Source organism: Spermophilus citellus (genome assembly GCF_964194105.1).
Source record: "Spermophilus citellus genome assembly, chromosome: 12".
Lineage (NCBI taxonomy): Eukaryota > Metazoa > Chordata > Mammalia > Rodentia > Sciuridae > Spermophilus > Spermophilus citellus.
Window position 1 is genome coordinate 77711967 of NC_138198.1, and position 19229 is coordinate 77731195.

General features: G+C 39.5%; 1 protein-coding gene across 1 annotated transcript in view; it reads left to right on the top strand.

Annotated features, from left to right (window-relative positions):
* The first annotated feature begins 12351 nt into the window (after positions 1-12351).
* The window catches only part of MYOM1 (myomesin 1), a 129932-nt gene continuing 123054 nt past the window's right edge, over positions 12352-19229 (top strand). The window contains exons 1-2 of the mRNA XM_081263340.1: positions 12352-12522; positions 16980-17320. Of these exons, the coding sequence (XP_081119466.1) occupies positions 17004-17320 (317 nt within the window). The 5' untranslated portion in view covers positions 12352-12522; positions 16980-17003. The remainder of the gene's footprint in view (positions 12523-16979; positions 17321-19229) is intronic.

A 19229-nucleotide genomic window follows, 5' to 3' on the forward strand; every position in this document is an offset into this window, starting at 1 on the left:
CATCTTATGAGCCAGGCTTTCTGCTAAGCATTTTATCAACATTTCCTCTCATTAACATTACTTGCAACGTACTGTCACTCCCATCCTCCATTTTACAAATGAGGGACCTGGTCCTTTAAGAGCATGGAGACCTGCTCATCGTCACATGTGGATAAGAGGAAAACACAGGAATCTGACACAGGTCTGTAGGACTTCAGAGCTTGAGCTTTCAGCCTTTGTGTCATATTGATTGGCAAAGCATGCACACTATTAAGAAGAATGACCCTTTAATTTGGAGTGGAAATATTTACACAAAATGTTGACTCTTTTAGTCAACCTTCTGTTACTGTAACAAAATACTTAAGGTAATCAACTTAAAAGGAGGGAAGGTTTATTTTGGCTTATGATTTCAGAGGTTGCAGTCCACGGGCATTGGCCCTGTCGCTTTGGGCCTGTGGTGGCAATGTGTCATGGTAAGAGCATGTAGGAGGCTTTTTACCTCATGGTGGCCAGGAAGCAAGAAGAGAGGAAAGAGGGGGCCAGAGTCCCAATATCCTCTTAAAGATCATACCACTAGCCAGAGTTTCTCCCACTAGGACCCACTCTTAAGGGTTCCACCACTTCCCAATAATTCCATGAGCTGGGGACCAAGCTTTCAATGCACGAGCCTTGGGAACACTTATCTGGCATTGACTTATTTCTGTGTTGTTGTTTTTTTTTCCCTCTCTCCAGGGAAAGAGACTCTGTGATCTCTTGTGTAATTTTCTAGCAAGGCTTAATTCCAGTGAAATAAGTGCCTTGGGAAAATAACTACTTTGCCAGCCACCTGTAAGTGTATTGGGATTTGAACTTGAGTTTTCCTTGCAGAAATAATAAATAACAGTAATTTCCACTGACAGTTTGCATTTTATATAACTTGTCAATATTTCACTTGGAATACCTCCCTTTGCATCCCCCCCCCCCCCAAGAGTGCCACATCAGTAAAGCAAGCATCAGAGCACTAGCTTTGCTGTGCAACCTGGTAATCTCCAAAAGACCAAAGAGCCAGAGGCTAAGTCTGAAGTGGCTACAATTTATTACCTAAAGAACCATGATAGTAAGGTGGCTCTAATTCTCCAAAGTGCCTTATTCTGCTTGTATTTCCACTACATTTCAGAATACCAGGCACACCATATGTGCTCAATAAAACCTTAGTTAAGACTCTATACTTAACTTTGAGATAAAGACAGTAGAAATAAAATTAGGGTGTTTGGGGAAGTGGTAAATGGGGAAAGGAATTTTGTGTTGAAACTCAACCAGCTGAATGTAATCAAATTTCTGTATCAACTGCTAGGTCCAGAATGAAATTTTCTTGGTACATGGGTGGCCAGATCAGCCACAAACAGGTTAGGTCTTGTTCCGATACACAGGCCTAATAAAAATTATTTTCCAAGGCAGGGTAAGAGACAATGAATAAAATCTTTAGTATTACTATGTTAGTTCTTAAAAAGTATACTCTTTTTATATAAAATGCCTCATTAAGTTCCTTTCCTTAACATAACTTCATAATAATAGAAAGGAACAAAATTTCAGATCTCCAAGCCAGATGGTACAAAGTTTAAAAACAGAAAAAATTGGCTAACAAATGAAAAAAATATTAATGGAAATAGATTAGAAACTACAGAGCTTAACACATGATTCTCCAAGTGTAATAAACAATGGTGAAAGAAATAATTTTTAATGAAATACAATTGAAAAACAGAATATTAAAACTGAGACTAACTTAATCTCACATAGTGTGTACCACGATTAAATGTAAGTGAGTTATAGTTGAGCACAAAGCACAATAAGTTGAATGAGATAGAATTGTGTAAGTACTTTGTTGGGGAGTATATAGATATTTTTAATGGCTTTAAACCAAGGTGTCATTGGCACACAATATGCTATGCCTATTTAAACTGCACAATGTGACAAGTTTTGACATATGCATCTACTTGTGAAACTGTAACCACGATCAAGATCATGAAATATGCATCACCCCCAAGTTTCTTCATCCCCTTTGTGGTCCATCCCTACCCACTGTTCTCACTTCTCCCCCACCCCAACCCCAGACAACCACTGATCTGCTTTCTGTCAGTATATTTGACATGTATTTCAGTTTGGGGTGAAAGTGTTACTGATTATTTAATTGATGAATCTACTTATATGAAAGTCAGAATGTAATGGGAAAAAGTAAGGGAAGAATTGAATGGAAGTTTTTTTGTGATGACAAATAAATGTTTAATAGCCAGACTATACAAGATTTAATAGATTATTTTTGCTTGCTTGATAGCAAGGAATTTAGAAATACAGTCCAGATAGCTCAAGAAAAAGGATACATATTTTAGGGGTACACGTGAACTGGATGATCTATACTGGAGAGTTGCTGAAAACAGGTAGCTTGAGGGATTGGCCGCTTGGTTTCTCTCTATGGGTCCAAGGGCCATTTTCTCATTGCACTGATGGTTTTTGAAGCACATCAATTTTGTTACTCTATACCAACTGTCCTTCTCTAACTTCAGTTTATGGTCCCCCATAAGTTCAGTTTGGTGGCTTGCTCACTGTCTAGTGATTCCACATATATACCCAAGACATCTTTTGACTCAGCCTTTTTGACTTTTGTTCCTATTAAGTGTCTTGACACTCAGTATTTCCAAATTTAAATTCTCAAGGGAGTATGTGACTGGCTCACCTTTTTGGCTCAGACCATTGACTATAGGTTGCTGGTTAGAAGAAATACCTTAGTTACCTTTGGATCAGAAAGGACCCATCACCTGTGGTCCCAGAGCAGGAGTCATATAGTACTAAACACCTACAGGTACTGTGAGCAGGGCAGAATTCCTCAGGAAGGGATGTGAGTAGGACAGGTATTGAGCACTTACCTGACTAGTAAAGAGAATGGATCATTAGAGCTGATTGGAACTGAATTCAAATCCCAGCTCCAATATTTACTATCTTTGTGACTTTGGATGGCTTACCTAACCTCTCTGAACCATAGTTTTTATTTTTGTTTGTTTGTTTTTTATTTTGTTTTTTTCATTTGTAACTTGGGGATCATAACTAATATTTAATTTTTTGTAAAAAAGTAAAATAATGTCTGTAAAGCATTGGTATAATATTCAGAATACAGCAGGTATTAACTAATGGTGGCTGTTGTATTACTATTTTAAGAGACTCGTAATGTTCTCAAGAAAAATAATCTGTATGGCAGAGGTAAAAAGATAACTCACTCAAGATAAAGGCCAAATAGCGAACATTTAAGGAAATGTTCAATATCACAAATAATTTTAAAATACAATTAGAAATAAATATTTCCACCATTTGTTAAACTTGCCAAAAAATAAAAAATAAAAGTCAAACATCCTAATATTGATGGGGCAATGAGGAAAGAGAACATTCATATTAGGTTAGTAGCACTGTAGATGAACCTAATTATTCCAAATAGCAATTTCATAAAACATACTCTTTGATTCATAGTATCTTCTGGGAAAAATATTTCCCAAGGAGATAATTGGAAAGGAAAACTTCTATTTGTACGAAATATTTATAGCTTTCTTTTTTAATTTAGAGGCTTTCATAATTTTAGAATTGAAAGAGACTTAAGAGATTATCTTCCTCTTGGGTTGCATGTCAGACTCATTTAGGAACTTTTAAGAAACACTCACGTCCCAAGTCAGTGACTCTGAGTTAATTGTCCTGGAATATGACCTGCTCCTGAGTACTGTTGAAAGCTCCTCGGGTGATTCTAATGTGCAGCCAGGAGGGAGCCACACTCTTCTAGTCCCACTCCCTATGGAAACAAAGAGGAAGCAATAACCAGAGAGGTTAAAAGCCCAAAGAACACACTTAGGAGTGATAGAAGAAAAATGAAGATGTTCCTAATGCCTGGTTCCAACGACTAGTGCTGGGAAATGACTGGAAATATCCCCATGCTCTGTATTTAGAGGCCAGGTAACAAATTATGGTAGAGTAGTACAGTGGCTCATTAATTGTGATTGAGAGGAGATCGTGTCCATTTTGGGGAGACAGCTCCCCATGGCTCTCTTATGTTCTGCTCATCTTCTAAGTGAGGCGCTAGTTTCCTTTGGTCCCAAACCAGCTTTTCAGGGATGTTTGTGTACTGAACAGCCTTTGAAGATAAAGTGTCTCCCTGCAGGGCAAAAAGCAGAGTGCTCACTGTCTGGTGTAATCAAGATAATGCCTCCCTCTGCAGCAAAGGGGAGGTACCCTTGATGCTCATTATAAAGTCTACAGTTTTCCTGAGCTCAAGATGCTTTTTCTTGTAAAGCAGCCACTGTGTGAATAGGTATCACCTGGTCTTCATGTGGTTTCCCTGTGGGAACTGGGGGGTCAGCAAGCAGTAAAGAATATGCTCTGGCCACTGCTTCTGCTGGGAATAATAAGGCCCTCTTGACTCTGAGTTGTCCTTTACATACATTTTCCATTTTTCCTTGTTGAGCAACTATTTACCAAATTCTTATTATGTGTCAGGAGCTACGTACTGGGAGTACTTAGCAAAAAAAGAGATCCAGCTTCTGCCTACAGGTCACTCACGGGGCAAAAGACAGAAAAGTAAACACCTAAATTGTATATTGTAGTATACACTTCACATCCCAGTGGACTTGGGGAAGTCTTCCAGAAGGAGATGACATGGGGTCTTCAAGGAATAGGAGTGAAGGAAGAAATACGCTTGTGTCGCGCAGGACCAAGAGGAGCAATATGTGTGAAGGAACTGGGGCTTTAGCATCCTGGGGTTCAGGACCTGCAAGGAGTCACCTATGGCTGGAACTCAGAAGGCAAGCAGGGAAACAGAGGTGTGGAGCTGGAGAAGGATGCCGGGCCAGATGGCGAAGATTTCCTCATCCCATGCTGAAGAGGGCAAGTAGGAAGGAACAAGTGATGAGAGGCCATGCGAAGGTCTCAAGGGATAGAGGACGTAATGAGCTCTGCTTGTTATTCTCCATCAGTCCGTAATCACAGCCCTCATTCTGTCCTCAGCACCAGTGCCTGGATTCCTATAGTCTACAGGCTTTCTCAGACAGCATGAACAGATTCATGAATGGGAATTTTGGTTCTAGTTTGGTTATAGTTCTAGTTGCTAATGCCATAGCGTGAAAACACTGCTGAAGCCAATCCCCCCCCCCCCCCGAAATGAAGGATGTTGAAGTGTTATCATATTTCTGGAAATTCAAAGGCATCATTTCCTGACAAGTATTAGTAAATAATGAAAGGACAGATTTCAATCCAACTCAAACAAAGATCCTGGCAGACCACAGGAAGTTCTAAAAAAAAAAATTGATCAGCCTTAACTGCCTGACTGCTCTCTGTCCTTAGCCATTATGGAGCACACGGACAACTTTTCAATCACCAGAGTAGTGGGCAGGAGGAGCATTGTGAATGGAAGGTATGGATCGAGGTTAAAAGAACATAACTACGGTCAACTTTTCATTATCTTGGAGGGATATATATATATATATCCCACCCCACCCCCCTCACTGGGGTATTGAATCTAGGGCCTAGCACATGCTAGACAAGAATTCTACCACTGAACTACATCCCCAGCCCTTTTTAAATTTTTTATTTTAAGACAATGTCCCATAAAGTGGCCCAGACTGGCTGTGAACTTGCCATCCTCCAGCCTCAGCTTGCTGAATAGCTGGAACCACAGGCGTGCACCAGCATGCCCAGCATCTTGGGTTCTATTAAAGGAAGGTGGTGAGACTCACCTGGGACTTTGGACATGCCTGGCATTCAGTATGCTGCCCATTCATACTGAGTTCTTCCCTTTTTTTACCCTCAAAGGTAGACATTCTAGGAAAGGTAGGGTGGGGTCAAACCTTGGTTCTGGGGTCTGGAGCTCTGGGGGAGACCAAGGTCACAGATTCAGCACTGGATCAGCAAGAGCTTCCACAAGGACCTCTTGATAACCACTGCTTTTTCTGCTCATAGGGAAATGTTTATTAATACAGCCTCTGCCCAGTCATCCAACAATCCTAGGCCTGGTGTACCTGAACAGCCAAGGGCTTCCCTTTCTTCTCCTACAAATAGGGGAAGAGGTTTGGATAGGCAAAATAAAGGTTCTTTTTTTTTTAATTTTAGTTGTAGATGAACACACAATATCTTGATTTATTTTTATGTGGTGCTGAAGATCGAACCTAGGGCCTCACACATTCGAGGCAAGCGCTCTACCACTGAGCCCCAGCCCCAGCCCAAAGTGAAGGTTCTTGTGATGGAAAAGAGAACTGAGGAAAAAAGGAATAAAGATGGGCAAGTCATAAAGAATAGAAAGTGATTGCATTTCTGTAGCCATAACTGCAGCATTCCACAGGCTTGGAGTCAAGTCTAGGGGACAGGGCAGTCTGTAAGGGTCTGAGTAGGGATTAGGGCCCTGTCCCACCACTTACCTGCCAGTGCTTTATCACTGCAGGATTGCCCTTTTTCAGGAAAACTGGCCAAGGAATTCTTATCCCATCCCCATTTGGGGAAAGAGCTCACTTAGCCCCCTCCCATCCTGGAGGGCCTGCTTGGCTTCATTTTTCCAATACCTAGATATGGACAACATGAGCATCAGTTCTAATTTTAGAACTAGATCTAGTTCATGTACTTGAGGTCCAGTTCATTCAATAACTAGGTCAAATTTGGTTTCTGATAAGGGTCCTCGGCCCCATCCTCCAGCCTTTCCTTCATCCCTTCTTTCCTTCACCGCCCTTCCTGTATGCATGACATACAGACTTAAAGTAATGATAGTGTATCTGAAACACATTTCCGGGTTATTTCCAATATAGTATGGTTTAAAGTCATGAAATGATGCTCTCAGGAAGGAGCGTTTCAGAGGTGAGCTATCAACTACAAGCAGACTTTTTGGAGCAAGGAGGATTTATTTTACCCTTCCCTCCTTTGCACCCAAATTGCTCCACATAGGATGTTGCTAAATCAGCTCATAAGCAAGGCAAGACTAGACTAGTCACTTTTGGATCAATAACCCAGGTAAGCTGGAAATCATATTAGAGATCATTAGTCCCAGTACTTTATTTTGTAATTGAGAAAATGGAGCTCCAGAATTATGAAATGATTTTTTAAAGTCCCTCAATAATAAATATCAGAATTAGATGCCAGAACCTGTCACCCCCAATACACACACACACACACACATATACACACACAGGCACATGCACACACATACTTAATTAGATGAATAGGCTACAACAAATGTACTGCTTGCAAAAGAGCTCACTGAACAATGTCTTTAAGCTATTCCGTCTGTTGAAAACATCTGTTTTTGTTTGTTTTGCTGTGCTGGGGACTGAACCCAGGGCCTCACACATCCCAGGCAAACGCTCTGCCACTAAACCACATCCACAGCCCTGAAAGCATCTGCATGGAAAAATGTTACTACTTAGAATTTGGAAATCTTTGATCTCAGGACAGGGTCTGTGTCAGTCATTTTTGCTTCTCTGTACCTATCATGGTGCTTTACATAATAGGTGGACAGTGAATGAAGTCATTGGATTTGTCCCTTCAGTTTCTATCTTTTAAAAGAGAGGGATTCTTTGGGGTTTTGCTGTGTACAGATGTAACAACTGACCAAATTGTCCTTCTGTATTAAATCCACTATTTCATCTATCCTATTGTAATATAATTATCATTAATTATTAATAATTATTAATTACTATTGAGGAATCTGTCTATTCAACTACCTGGCAGCTATTTTGAGGACATGGGTTAGTCACCTCTGCACCCTAGAGGATAGCACAAAGCCTGAAACATTGGTAGGTTTTTCATAAATGTCTTATGAACTGAACTGAGCAATTGCTCAGTTTTTTTTTCCATGTCATTGGTGTATGGGTTTTATTTGTTAATTAAAACCAGCAACTTAGAAAAAAACTTGATTAATTTCAGTTGGAGTTTAGTTTTTGTTGTTTTTACATTTCATCTCTAAAGAATATTTTTGTTGTTTATTCCCTTGTGCACAGAGTAACAATTTGCTATTAATGTCTTCTCTACTACTGTAAAACAAAAATGAGCTGGCAAAATGCTAGATTGCTAAACATCTTTTATGCATTTATTTTGGCTTTTAGAATATACTACTGTTAGTTAAACTTGTTACTTCACACTTACAAAACATTAATGTCCTCACAGTTTAAAGAGAAAATGTATCTACTTTAAATAAGACTACTTTTTAAGAAGCTAGAATTCTTTTTTTTTTAAGAGAGAATTTTTTTTTAATATTTATTTTCTAGTTCTCGGCGGACACAACATCTTTGTTTGTATGTGGTGCTGAGGATCGAACCCGGGCCACACGCATGCCAGGCAAGCGCGCTACCACTTGAGCCACATCCCCAGCCCAGAAGCTAGAATTCTTGAAGCAAATATCTTCTGAAGTTTCCAACTTCTATAGTTATATGCTTTTTTAAAAAGTATGTTGAATTAGCCGGGTGTGGTGGTGCACGCCTGTAATCCCTGCAGTTTGGGAGGCTGAGGCAGGAGGATTAAAAGTTCAAAGCCAGCCTTAGCAATTTAGTGAGGCCCTAAGCAACTTAGTTAGACCCTGTCTCAAAATAAAAAAATAAATATGGGCTGGGGATGTGGCTCAGTGGTTAAGTGCCTCTGAGTTCAATCCCTGGTACCAAAAACGAGAGGGGGGGAAAAGTATGTTATGTTATATGGGTTTCTGGGAAATTTGAAATTAACAGGAGTATGGTACTCCATTAAGTTCACAATAATTACACATCCATTAAGGGCATTGTGAGAAAATCAGAGTAATCAACAGCATGAGTACAAATCTATTAAGGGAACTGTGACTAAATCAAATAATCAGTTTGAATGAGCCCAACTAAATTTTTTTCTTTAACTTTAGTTTTATTATCTAATACATGACTATATATAATTTATTATCTGGATGGTTGTATTTTGGATAAATATGCTGTTAGAAAGGACTGAATACAGATGATGCTATAGCAGAAAGATCACTTAGGACCCTAGGCTGGGTCTAGCTCACACTTCTTTTGTACAATCTTACGTATATTTGTTTGCAATATACTCTTTGACTTTCACTGGGCTCCTGAATGGTCAATGAATAAATGATAATATCTCAATATATTTATCTCACAATGTATGGGGACTTCTCTCATTTTGTGTTCCTAATGGGGATCAAAGTGCAGTAAATACTTCAATGTATTGATACATTGGTACATGCAGCCAGTACATTTTGACCTACTAAATATATTTTCACATAAGAAACATAAATGAAACTCTTCTTCCATAACAGTTTTTTCTTCTAATGGATATTATTATCCACACATGGTGCTTTCTAAGCATACACACAATGATACATGGATAAATGGTTGAGAGGCAGCACCGTCTGACCAATCAGTTTGGACTCTGCACAACAGACCTGGATTTGAATCCCCTGTCACATTCTAATTGTGTGACTTAACACAACTAATATTAATCTCTCTAAGTATCAGCTTCTTAATTCATAATGTGTTTTAACATGTGTCTGATCATCAAATAAAATATTGTAAAGCAATTAGTAATACTAATTACTAATATGCCAAACATAAATATTAGCTAGTACTACAATGATTTGTGCTTCTTATTTGTGTTTATTTTTCCCTTTCCTGCTTTGAGAGGGATTTGAAGCAACACACCATGTTCTCTACAGGAAAAGTTCACCCAGGAGCCATCCCAGTGGCTGGTAGATAAAACTTGAGAAGAGTCACTGTATTCTGTATTGTATGTTTGAAGAACAAATTGATGCTTGGGGAACACAAAGCTTAAAACATTTATGGATTCTAGACAACTGAAATGTTCATTTGCAAACTAACCAGAGAGTATATAGATGAAGAAATGCCAGGTTGAATTTTCCCAGGAAACTGGATCAGGAGCTAAGTGGAAAGATTCTTTCACATGCTTTGGGTAACTCAGAAGCTGACCCTCTGTTATGAATGGAGACCTATATTGCCCTTGAAAGACTGTTTCAAAACAGCTAGTTTCCTGTCAACAAAATGTCCTTAGAGGACACAGCAATACATGACAACAAGTACTGGACTTTGGAATCCAAATATTTCTGAATGGACTGCATTTGTGTTATCCACAAACTGTGATCTCAAAAATGACTTCACCTCTTAAAACCTCTCTTCCCTTAGCTATATAATGGAGCTAGTGATACCTGCCTTGCAGGGTATTAGGAGAATTCAGTGGGATCATGTATATAAAGTACTGATCCCAGTGTTTGGCATTTGATAAGTCCTCAATGATGTAACTGTAATTATCATCAAGAAAGTAATTATATCACCCCAGCAAGAATGGATATTATAAAAAAAATTAAAGACAGGAAGTGCTAGCAATAATGTGAAGAAAAAAGGAACACTTTCACACTGTTGGTGGGAATGTAAAGTAGTACAGCCATTATGGAGAAACAGTATGGACGTTCCTCAAAAGGCTCAAAATAGAACTACCATGAGATTCAGTAATCCCACCACTGGGTATACATCCAAAGGAAATGGAATCGGTATGTTGAAGAGACATCTGGAGCACTATTCACAATAACCAAGAAATGGAAACAACCAAAGTGTCCATTCAATAATATACAAATTTTTAAAAATGTGGTACACTTTCACAGTGGAATTCTATTTGCCCATTAAAAAGTACGAAATTTTGTCCTTTGTGACAACGTGGATGTAACTAGAGATCATTATGTTAAGTGAAATAAACCAGACACAGAAAGACAAGTGCCACATGATGTCATTCAAGTCAGATAGGAGTAAGAAGCTCTGGTATGCTATTATTGCACAGTAGAGTGACCACAGATAGTGATAATGCACTGTACACTTCAAAAAGCTAGAAGAAAGGAGTTTGAACATTTCTTCCCATAAAGAAACATTTAATGTTTCAGGATACAGGTATGTTTATCCTAATTTAAACACTGTACATTATATACATGTATTGAAACATCACATGGTACCCCATTAATATGTACAATTTTTGTGTTTTTATTTATCAATTAAAATAAATTTAATTTAAGCTAGAAAATAAAAAAGTAAATTTTAAAAAGAAAATAAATACAAAGCACACAATAATATTTGGGGCTAATATTTTTTTTTAAATGTGATAATGCTATTTATTAAAATTGAAGTATAGAATATGGCTCTGAACTTACAGGATTTTTTTTTCTTAGATAAAGAAAACTATATACAAATAGAGAGAGAATATGAATGAATTCATTTCCTAGGGCTGATGAAACAAGATACCACAAGCTGGGTATCTTAAAACAAGAGAACCTTCTGGAGGCTCAAAGTCTGATCTCCAGGTGTTGGCAGGACCCTGCTCACTCTGAAACCTGTAGGGGTGCTCTTTGTGGGGCTAATATTTTGATAGATGACAGGGATCTGTATTCAGTCAATATAATTACTTGCAAGAACACAGACCAATGTATATTATCTAAACAATGAACTTGTATATTATTACTGTCAATAATAATAGTTGACATTTACTGGGTCTTCATCCTGTGGCAGTCACTGGGCTAAATGCTTTACCTGTGTTGGAACATTTAATTTCAGCAATCCTACAACTTGGATGCTATAACCACCATTTTTCAGAGAAAGAAATTGAAACTTGGAGAAGCAGAAGTTGCTTCAGGTTCATGGCCATGAAGGGTCATGAAGGGCCTGGAACTTGCATCTGAGGAGCATCCACAGTGCAGGCTCTACCAAAGCCACCTCCTCTTTAGCTCCACTGACTCAAAAACAGAATTTCTTTGGTCTTTCTCTGAGTTTAGGAAAGACAAAACATTGAGTTTCTTCCCCAAAGGCTTTCGTTAATGATCCAGGAGACAAATAACCAGACCAGAGCTCTGACTTACTTTGCAAATTTTCCTGAAATGAGAGAAACGGTGACTGTATCATGAGGCCCAAACTGCCACCACGCACGACCCATTTCTTGCTTTGCCTCCAGTTAGCCTCCAATTTTCCCTTTCACTCTGTATCTTTTAAGTGTATTGTACACCTGTTATTAACAGCACACCCAGAATCATATCTTGGCATTAAAATTCCATGAAGTCCATTTTGAGAATCAGATTACTACACCTATTTTTAGCTCTCCACACAAACCACTCTTTCCATTATACTTTCAAATATGCTGGGTTACAGTGATATTGAACACAGCTCTTATAGCCAAATAAAAACCCCATGTTTGTCTAATCAGACCAGACCGTTGTCCGCACTAATATAATCACATTAGGAAGGCAGCTACCTGCCTGTGCCTCTCCTCCTCTGGGTCTGGGACTACCCTCCCCATTTGCTGCTATATTTATCTGCCTTCTTGGCCATAAAAGGCTGGCTGTGGGGCCCTGACATTCTGCTGCCTGACCACATGCATTATTTTTGAACTGGCCCCCAGGGTCCTGCCTTTAGCCCTGCCTCTGAACTTTTTCTTGGATTCAACCTAGAGTGGGGTTTTCATTCTCTCCTCCAGCTCCTCGGCCACATCAGAACATTTCCCCCACCATTACTCCTTTGGAAACTGGTAAGTGTGACAGCCAGGCAGAGAAAATGCACTTGAGCGCTTATGTGCTCATCAGCACTGCAGTGTGTAGCTTCTTGCTCGCCTCTCAGCTCAGCAGTTTTCTCACAGAGATTTCAGAATAGCAGAGAAATAGGAATCTGGGAACTAGAACAGCAGGGAGCCAGCTGAGCTGGCAGGGTTATTTTCTCAGATCATTGTATTCTTTTTAAATTGAGCTGCCATTCCTAGAGCTATAAGATCATGTTTGTCTCAGATTCAACTCTGACTACTCTTTCCACGTTATAATTCAGCAGTTTGGTTGAAATCTGGAATGGACGAGGGGCAGGAAATCCTGTGCTTTCCTTTCTCTGATGATAAACTGGGCCAAAAGGAGGCAAATTAACGCTGAGGTTACTAGTTTATGATACAGTGATTTTTTTACTCTGACAATGCCATCAGTGTGTGTCTGTGTGCACCATGGTTCTCCTAACTTGAAAATGATTAACTCAGATTTCAGAGGCAGCACCGATTCCCCACAGAATGATCCTGAAGTTAACAACTTCTGGGAATAATTTTAATCAGATTTCAACCTTGAATGCCTGCCTATCTAAAAGTATCACATGAAGATTCCAACTATGGAGTTTGTATTTCTTCCTAAATTACCAAATTGTTTCTGAAAATAAAATTTAAGTTTTAAAGGAACAGAAGACAACAAAACCATTTGTCCTGCCAACAAACTCTAGTTGTCCAGTGGTGGGGATAATCCTTGTCTACTTGATGAAGAGGAGGAAATTATACCTTCGTTCCAGAGGTCAACCAGTTCTGTTGACTTAACGTCAAGCCCTGTTTACTTGTAATGCGTGATCCATGTGCATGGAATATTAAATATTATTAAAAATAAATACACTGGGAGAAATAAAAACAGAGAGGAAAATAGAATTGGGGTAAGATTAAAGATTTTATTTTGTGAAAATTATTTAAAATCATCTGGGTAGTGACTTTAGCTTATGATAAGTGGAAAACCCTTTGTTATTTATTTGTAGATCATTCAGACAGTATTTGACATGTGATAGTGTGGTATGTATTGTTATAGAAACATATCTAATATCTTTGTAACTGCCTGACATAATTCTATATTTATTCTAATCTTTTGTATTATAAAAATTCATATAATAATTATTAATTATCTATGACAATTTTATTCTGTATATTTAAGAACAGAAAAGAGCAATCTATTTAAGGGTTGAAGCAGAGTTGCTTGTTAGTAGCTATTTTTTTCTCTTAGGAAATGCCATGTAGACTGATATCTTCCTTGAGACCTAAGATACATATTTCTGGAGTGAAGTTTGCTAGATTTTCTTCTCTAGGGAATACATACTGACTTTTAAAATAGCTTAAATTGAAAGTATTATTAAATATGGCAAAAATATAGCAACTTCAGAAGGTTTTACTCCTTCAGGTTTTTAAGAAAAAAAAGTTTTGGAAAAAACTGATTACTCCAAAACTGATTTTCTTATAAGATTTTTTTTTTTTGGACTGGGTATTGAATTCAGGAACACTCAACCACTGAGCCACATTCCTAGCCCTATTTTGTATTTTATTAGAGACAGGGTCTCACTGAGTTGCTTAGCACCTTACTTTTGCTGAGGCTGGCTTTGAACTCACGATCCTCCTGCCTCAGCCTCCAGAGCTGCTGGGATTACAAGTATTTGCCAATGCACCCAGCTTCTTATAAGATTTTAAAACAACATTTAAAACGATATATAAAAGCGTTTAAAAAACTAGGAGGGGAGACTTCTATAAAACTGTTATGTTGTCCGTGCAGCTGATAAATCTCCTAACAGTGAACAGATTATTCAAGAAAGCTAATGTAATGTGAAGTCTCCCCTCCCAATGCTAAGCTAACTCCATCTTTGATTTTCAGTATAATGGTAACTAGTTCACAATGCCAACTGCCATCCTGAGGAATGTCTCTCTTCCTTCTTCATGTAGGAAGGCTGGAAGCCTTCATATTCCTTGTAAAGCAAATACTTTTTCTGATATACCCTTTTGAAGTGTTCCTAAGATTTGACAGAGCTTGTGAGTAACAGTGCCCTAACTCCAGGGCTCAGTCCTAGCTCCTACTTTTCCATTTACGTTTGTTCTCATCTTTCTTTTTGTTTGTTTGGTCTTTCAGTACCACCGACATGCTGTTTGCTCTCTAATGCAGGTTTTTATACTGGTCTACTCCCTGAACTCCAGAATCACATATCCAGCTTCCAATTTTAGGTCTCCTCTTAAAGGTCTAGCAAGCATCTCAGATGCAGACTGTCTCAAACCAACCTTGTGTTCTTCCAACTCAAACCAAGGCTTTCTTATCCTCCCCATCTCCGTCATAACAACCTCAGTCTTCCAGTTACTCAGGCAAAACCCTTGGTATCATCTCTCTTCACACTCTAATTCAGAACTTCCACCGAATGTTATTTGTTCTATCTTCCAAAACTGTGCACCGTCTGACCACTTGTCACATTTTCACCACTACCGCTGTCATTGCTACCTTGGATATTGCAGTGACCTTTGTGTTGTGTGCTAGGGCCACCATAGCAAAGTACCACAGACTGGAGGGCTTACCCAACAGAGACTTCTTTTCTTACAATGGTGGAGGCTAGAAATCCAAGATGCAAGGGTTGGTTTTCTCTGAGGCCCCTCTTTGGTTTGTCGATTGCCCTCCTCTCCTCCCTTTGTTTCCACATGGTCGTCCCACTGTTATATGTACAGATAATGCGTCCCAATTTCCTTTTCTTATAGGGACACCAAGAGTCATTCTCAGCTCAGAGCCTTCCAATGGCTTCTCAGTCTCTCAGAATAAAAGAGCAAGTCCTTACTGTCGCCTATAGTACCCTACACTATCTGCCCTTCCCCCTGCCTGCCCCTCATCTCTAGGACACCATCTTTGCCTCTCCCTCCTCCCACACCCCCTGCCTCTCTGGCTGGAGCATGATTAGTGCCCCTTCCTCAGAGCCTCTGCACTGGTATTTTATCTAGAGCACTCCTCCCCCAGATACTCTCATGCTCAGATGTCACCTTCCAGCAAAGCCATCCCTGATGGGGCTATTTAAAACTGCATCTATCCTTCTTTCTTGCTTGATTTTTCCTCTATCATACTTAGCACATGCTAATATACCTCATTAATTTTCATGACTATCTCTTACAATAGAATATACAGGTCTAACTAACTACTCCAGTTACCCTACTCCTTGGAATAAGATTTTAAATCTTATAAGATTTACCCAAAAGAAATTTGGATAAAAAAATTTACCCAAAAGAACTAAAATCAGCACATTATAGTGATCCGAGAATATCAATATTTATAGCAACACAATTCATAATAGTTAAGTTATGGAACCAGCTCCAGTGCCTACCAACAGACGAACAGATAAAGAAAACGTGCTGTTTATTCACAGTGGTGTTTTACTCAGCCATAAAGAAGAAAAAAATCATGGCATTTGCTAGTAAATGGATGAAACTGGAGAAGAGCATGCAGATGAAATAAACCAGACTCAGAAAGTCAAAGGTCAATTATTTTTTCTCCCATGGAAAAGCTAGAGCAAAACAAGAGGGGAAGAGCAGGAGGGTGAATTCCATGAAAATAGAAGGGAGATCAGTGGAGTAGATGAAGGGGATTGAGGAGGAGAGAGAAGGATTCGGAAAAGGGAGGAACTGCAGGATGAAATTAACCTTATGCTATGTATATGTAAGATACACCACAGTGAGGTCCACCTATGTGTATCTTTAAAACACCGATTAAAAACAATAAATAAAGAGATGGAAGGAAGACAAGTAGAGAAGGGAAATAGGGTGGGAGGAGGGGAGGGAAAGAGGAAGTACCTGGGGACTAAAATAGAGCAAATTACATTCCGTGCATGTATGATTGTGTCAAAATGAACCCCACTATTATGTATAACTATAATGCACTAATAAAAACATTCTTTTAAAAAAGGTATATACCATTCTGGAGTAGGTTATTACAGCAGAGATTTTGCTTTTGGTTTGTCTTTGTTCACCTCTGTATTTCTTGTGCTAGAAAAATTCCAGGCCCATAGTGGGTGCTCACTAATTATTTGTTGAGTGAATATCACATTGCACTCCATCATTACATATGATCCCAAATGAAGCCCCTATCAGAATGAAATGCAAAAAAAAAAAAGTTAGAAATGTTCATGACAGAGGGCCCAAAGGAAAAAGCACAACAGTAAGGGTCAAGAAACCCTGCTAAGCCCTCCTAAATATAAAGAACAAAAGAAGTCACAGGACAGGAAGGGACATATAGGTTATGTGGGAGGGAGTTCACTGAGTAACCCGTTAGACTGAACCTCACATCCTTTCCCATTTACCCCTTGGAAAGATGAATGCATGCATTCTTTCACGTTGGTTTGGAGGACTTGTCCTCTGGCCTGTGTTCCTTAATAATTGACTCAAGAACCGCTGTCCTCTTGTAGGCTGCCTGCTCCCCTCAAGGGCCCATGATGTCGTTACCTTTCTATCAGAGGTCCCACCAGCACTATGATCTCAGCTACCGCAACAAGGACCTTCGCACCACCATGAGCCAGTACCAGCAGGAGAAGAAGCGCTCGGCCATCTACACCCACGGCTCCACCGCCTACAGCAGTCGGTCCTCGGCGGCTCACCGCCAGGAGTCGCAGGCCTCCATCCAGGCGTCGGCCTCCTCCTACCTGCAGCAAGCCTCGCAGGCCTCCCATCTTGGAAGCTCGCAGTTCTCCCTGGACTCCCAAGTCAGTCGGAAGGCAGCCTCAGCCTACGATTATGGCTACTCCCACGGGTAGGTCTTGGTCCTCCCAAATCACTTTTCCTGGCTCCTTCAATGTGGCAGCTCTACCTTTAAACCAGGTGTGGAGAAAGAATAGGTTTGGGGAGTATAGACACCTGAGATACAGGTATAGACACCTGAGACCTGTGTCTATACCTATTGCCCATGATTGTCTCTTTGGGATTCACAGAGAGGTTCCTAGTTCTCTTGGCGAGTCTCACTTGCGATTCCTGCTGTGATATTTCTAGAAGCAGGGACATTTTGCCACAAGTTACTTTAGCAGCCGCAGAGCCAGAAAATATCATTTCAACACTCACAGCAGGTCTCCTGGCTTTCAGAAGGTTTTTTGCTTAGATGAGAGGCCCCCAGGGTAGAAGTTAAAATTCACAGGTCACAGAGGGCTAAATGATGGCAGAGATGGATTCTATTTTTTCAGCCTCAGAAAGCCAATAATCAAAATTCTGAGCTATTATTCAAGCAGAAAATGTTTTCTTTAGCATTTTATTAAACAAAAAACTTGGCCTTATCTCAGTCAACCTAAGACCAATAGAACCAAACCTGTATTGTAACAAAATTAGATTTATTGACCCAACAATGTGGCAGACTACAGATAACTAGAACGAGTTACTTTAGGATTTTAGGAAAATTGGAGTTTAGATGCAGATCTGGTCTGCAGAGCAACCCCAAGATCTCATTTCTTTGGAAACAATAAAGTTAAGGTCAACGTGGGCTGTTGTATCCAAAAACCCTTGGTTGGAGCTCTTTACCTGGGGTGGGAGCAAAGGCTGGTTTTCTGGGGTCAACAAGCAACTGAGATCCTTTAGGTAAGAGTGAGATGTTTCATTCCTACTGATGTGAACAGCAAACTCACCAGTAGTCTGATAGCAGAGAAGAAAGTTCCATCTGCAGTCACCCAAAGAAAGAGGTTAGTTGCTATGACGCTATGCAGCAGCAGCAGCCCTGGGAGAAATGTTCTTTCTTGTTAATTTTGCATTTGGCTTCTCTGTGTCTGTTGGTCCAGACCAATGAATGTTGTTTTCTAAATCCAAAGCACTTTTATTTTCTCAGTATTCAGAATAAAATACTTTATAGAGATGTTAAAAAAAAAACACTTGCAAGATACATGTGATTTTTTTTTTTAAATTGAAAGTCTATCTTTAGCCTACAAAAAGAATTGCTGATCTCCAAAAGCATAGACATTTCTAGACTATGTGGTCAGTAGCCACCTGCTGCCTCTAATCCTCTTCTCCAAAGCATGGGGCATAGTGGCATTTTTTTGTTATAAATACGATATCATTTTAAGTCTTCCAAAATTTAAATCCATAAAATATCTGGTAAAGCAACTGGAAAAGGGGCTTATCTCTGGACATCTAAAGTTTTTGATGAAATAATAGAGTGATTTGTATGAGTAGACATGAAGAAGTTTTTCCAAGAACAGAAATTCTTAAATTCCTGTTGGGTTTGAGCAGCACGTGATCTACAGCTGTCCTTTGGTCAGTGACCGTGGCCTCCTGGGAGCGTCTGCTAAGTTCAGTAACAGAGCCAGAGCCTTCTGGGGTTTACCTGGAATGTATGATGGCAACCTACTGAAATTCCATTTAAAATGGAGCAGGATCGTTTTGCAGTCTCACTTTCATAGGTCATGGTCTGCTGTGGGGTATTCATAAGGATCTCATGTTGGCTGGAAATATGGAAATATTGTTGCTGAGGTGAATTCATTTCTTTTAGCACTTGCTTCAGAGGAACTGCCTTCCAAAGAAAGGTTGGGAGGAATTAACACCATGTGTATGTGACAGTATCATTTTGTTCTCCTGAAAAATGTTCCATAGATACCGTTCAAGAACCTCAATTAGGAAAGCAGCTGTCTTGTAATGGAGGAGGATTTGCATCCTCAATATCCATTTTCTTGGACTGTCTGTGC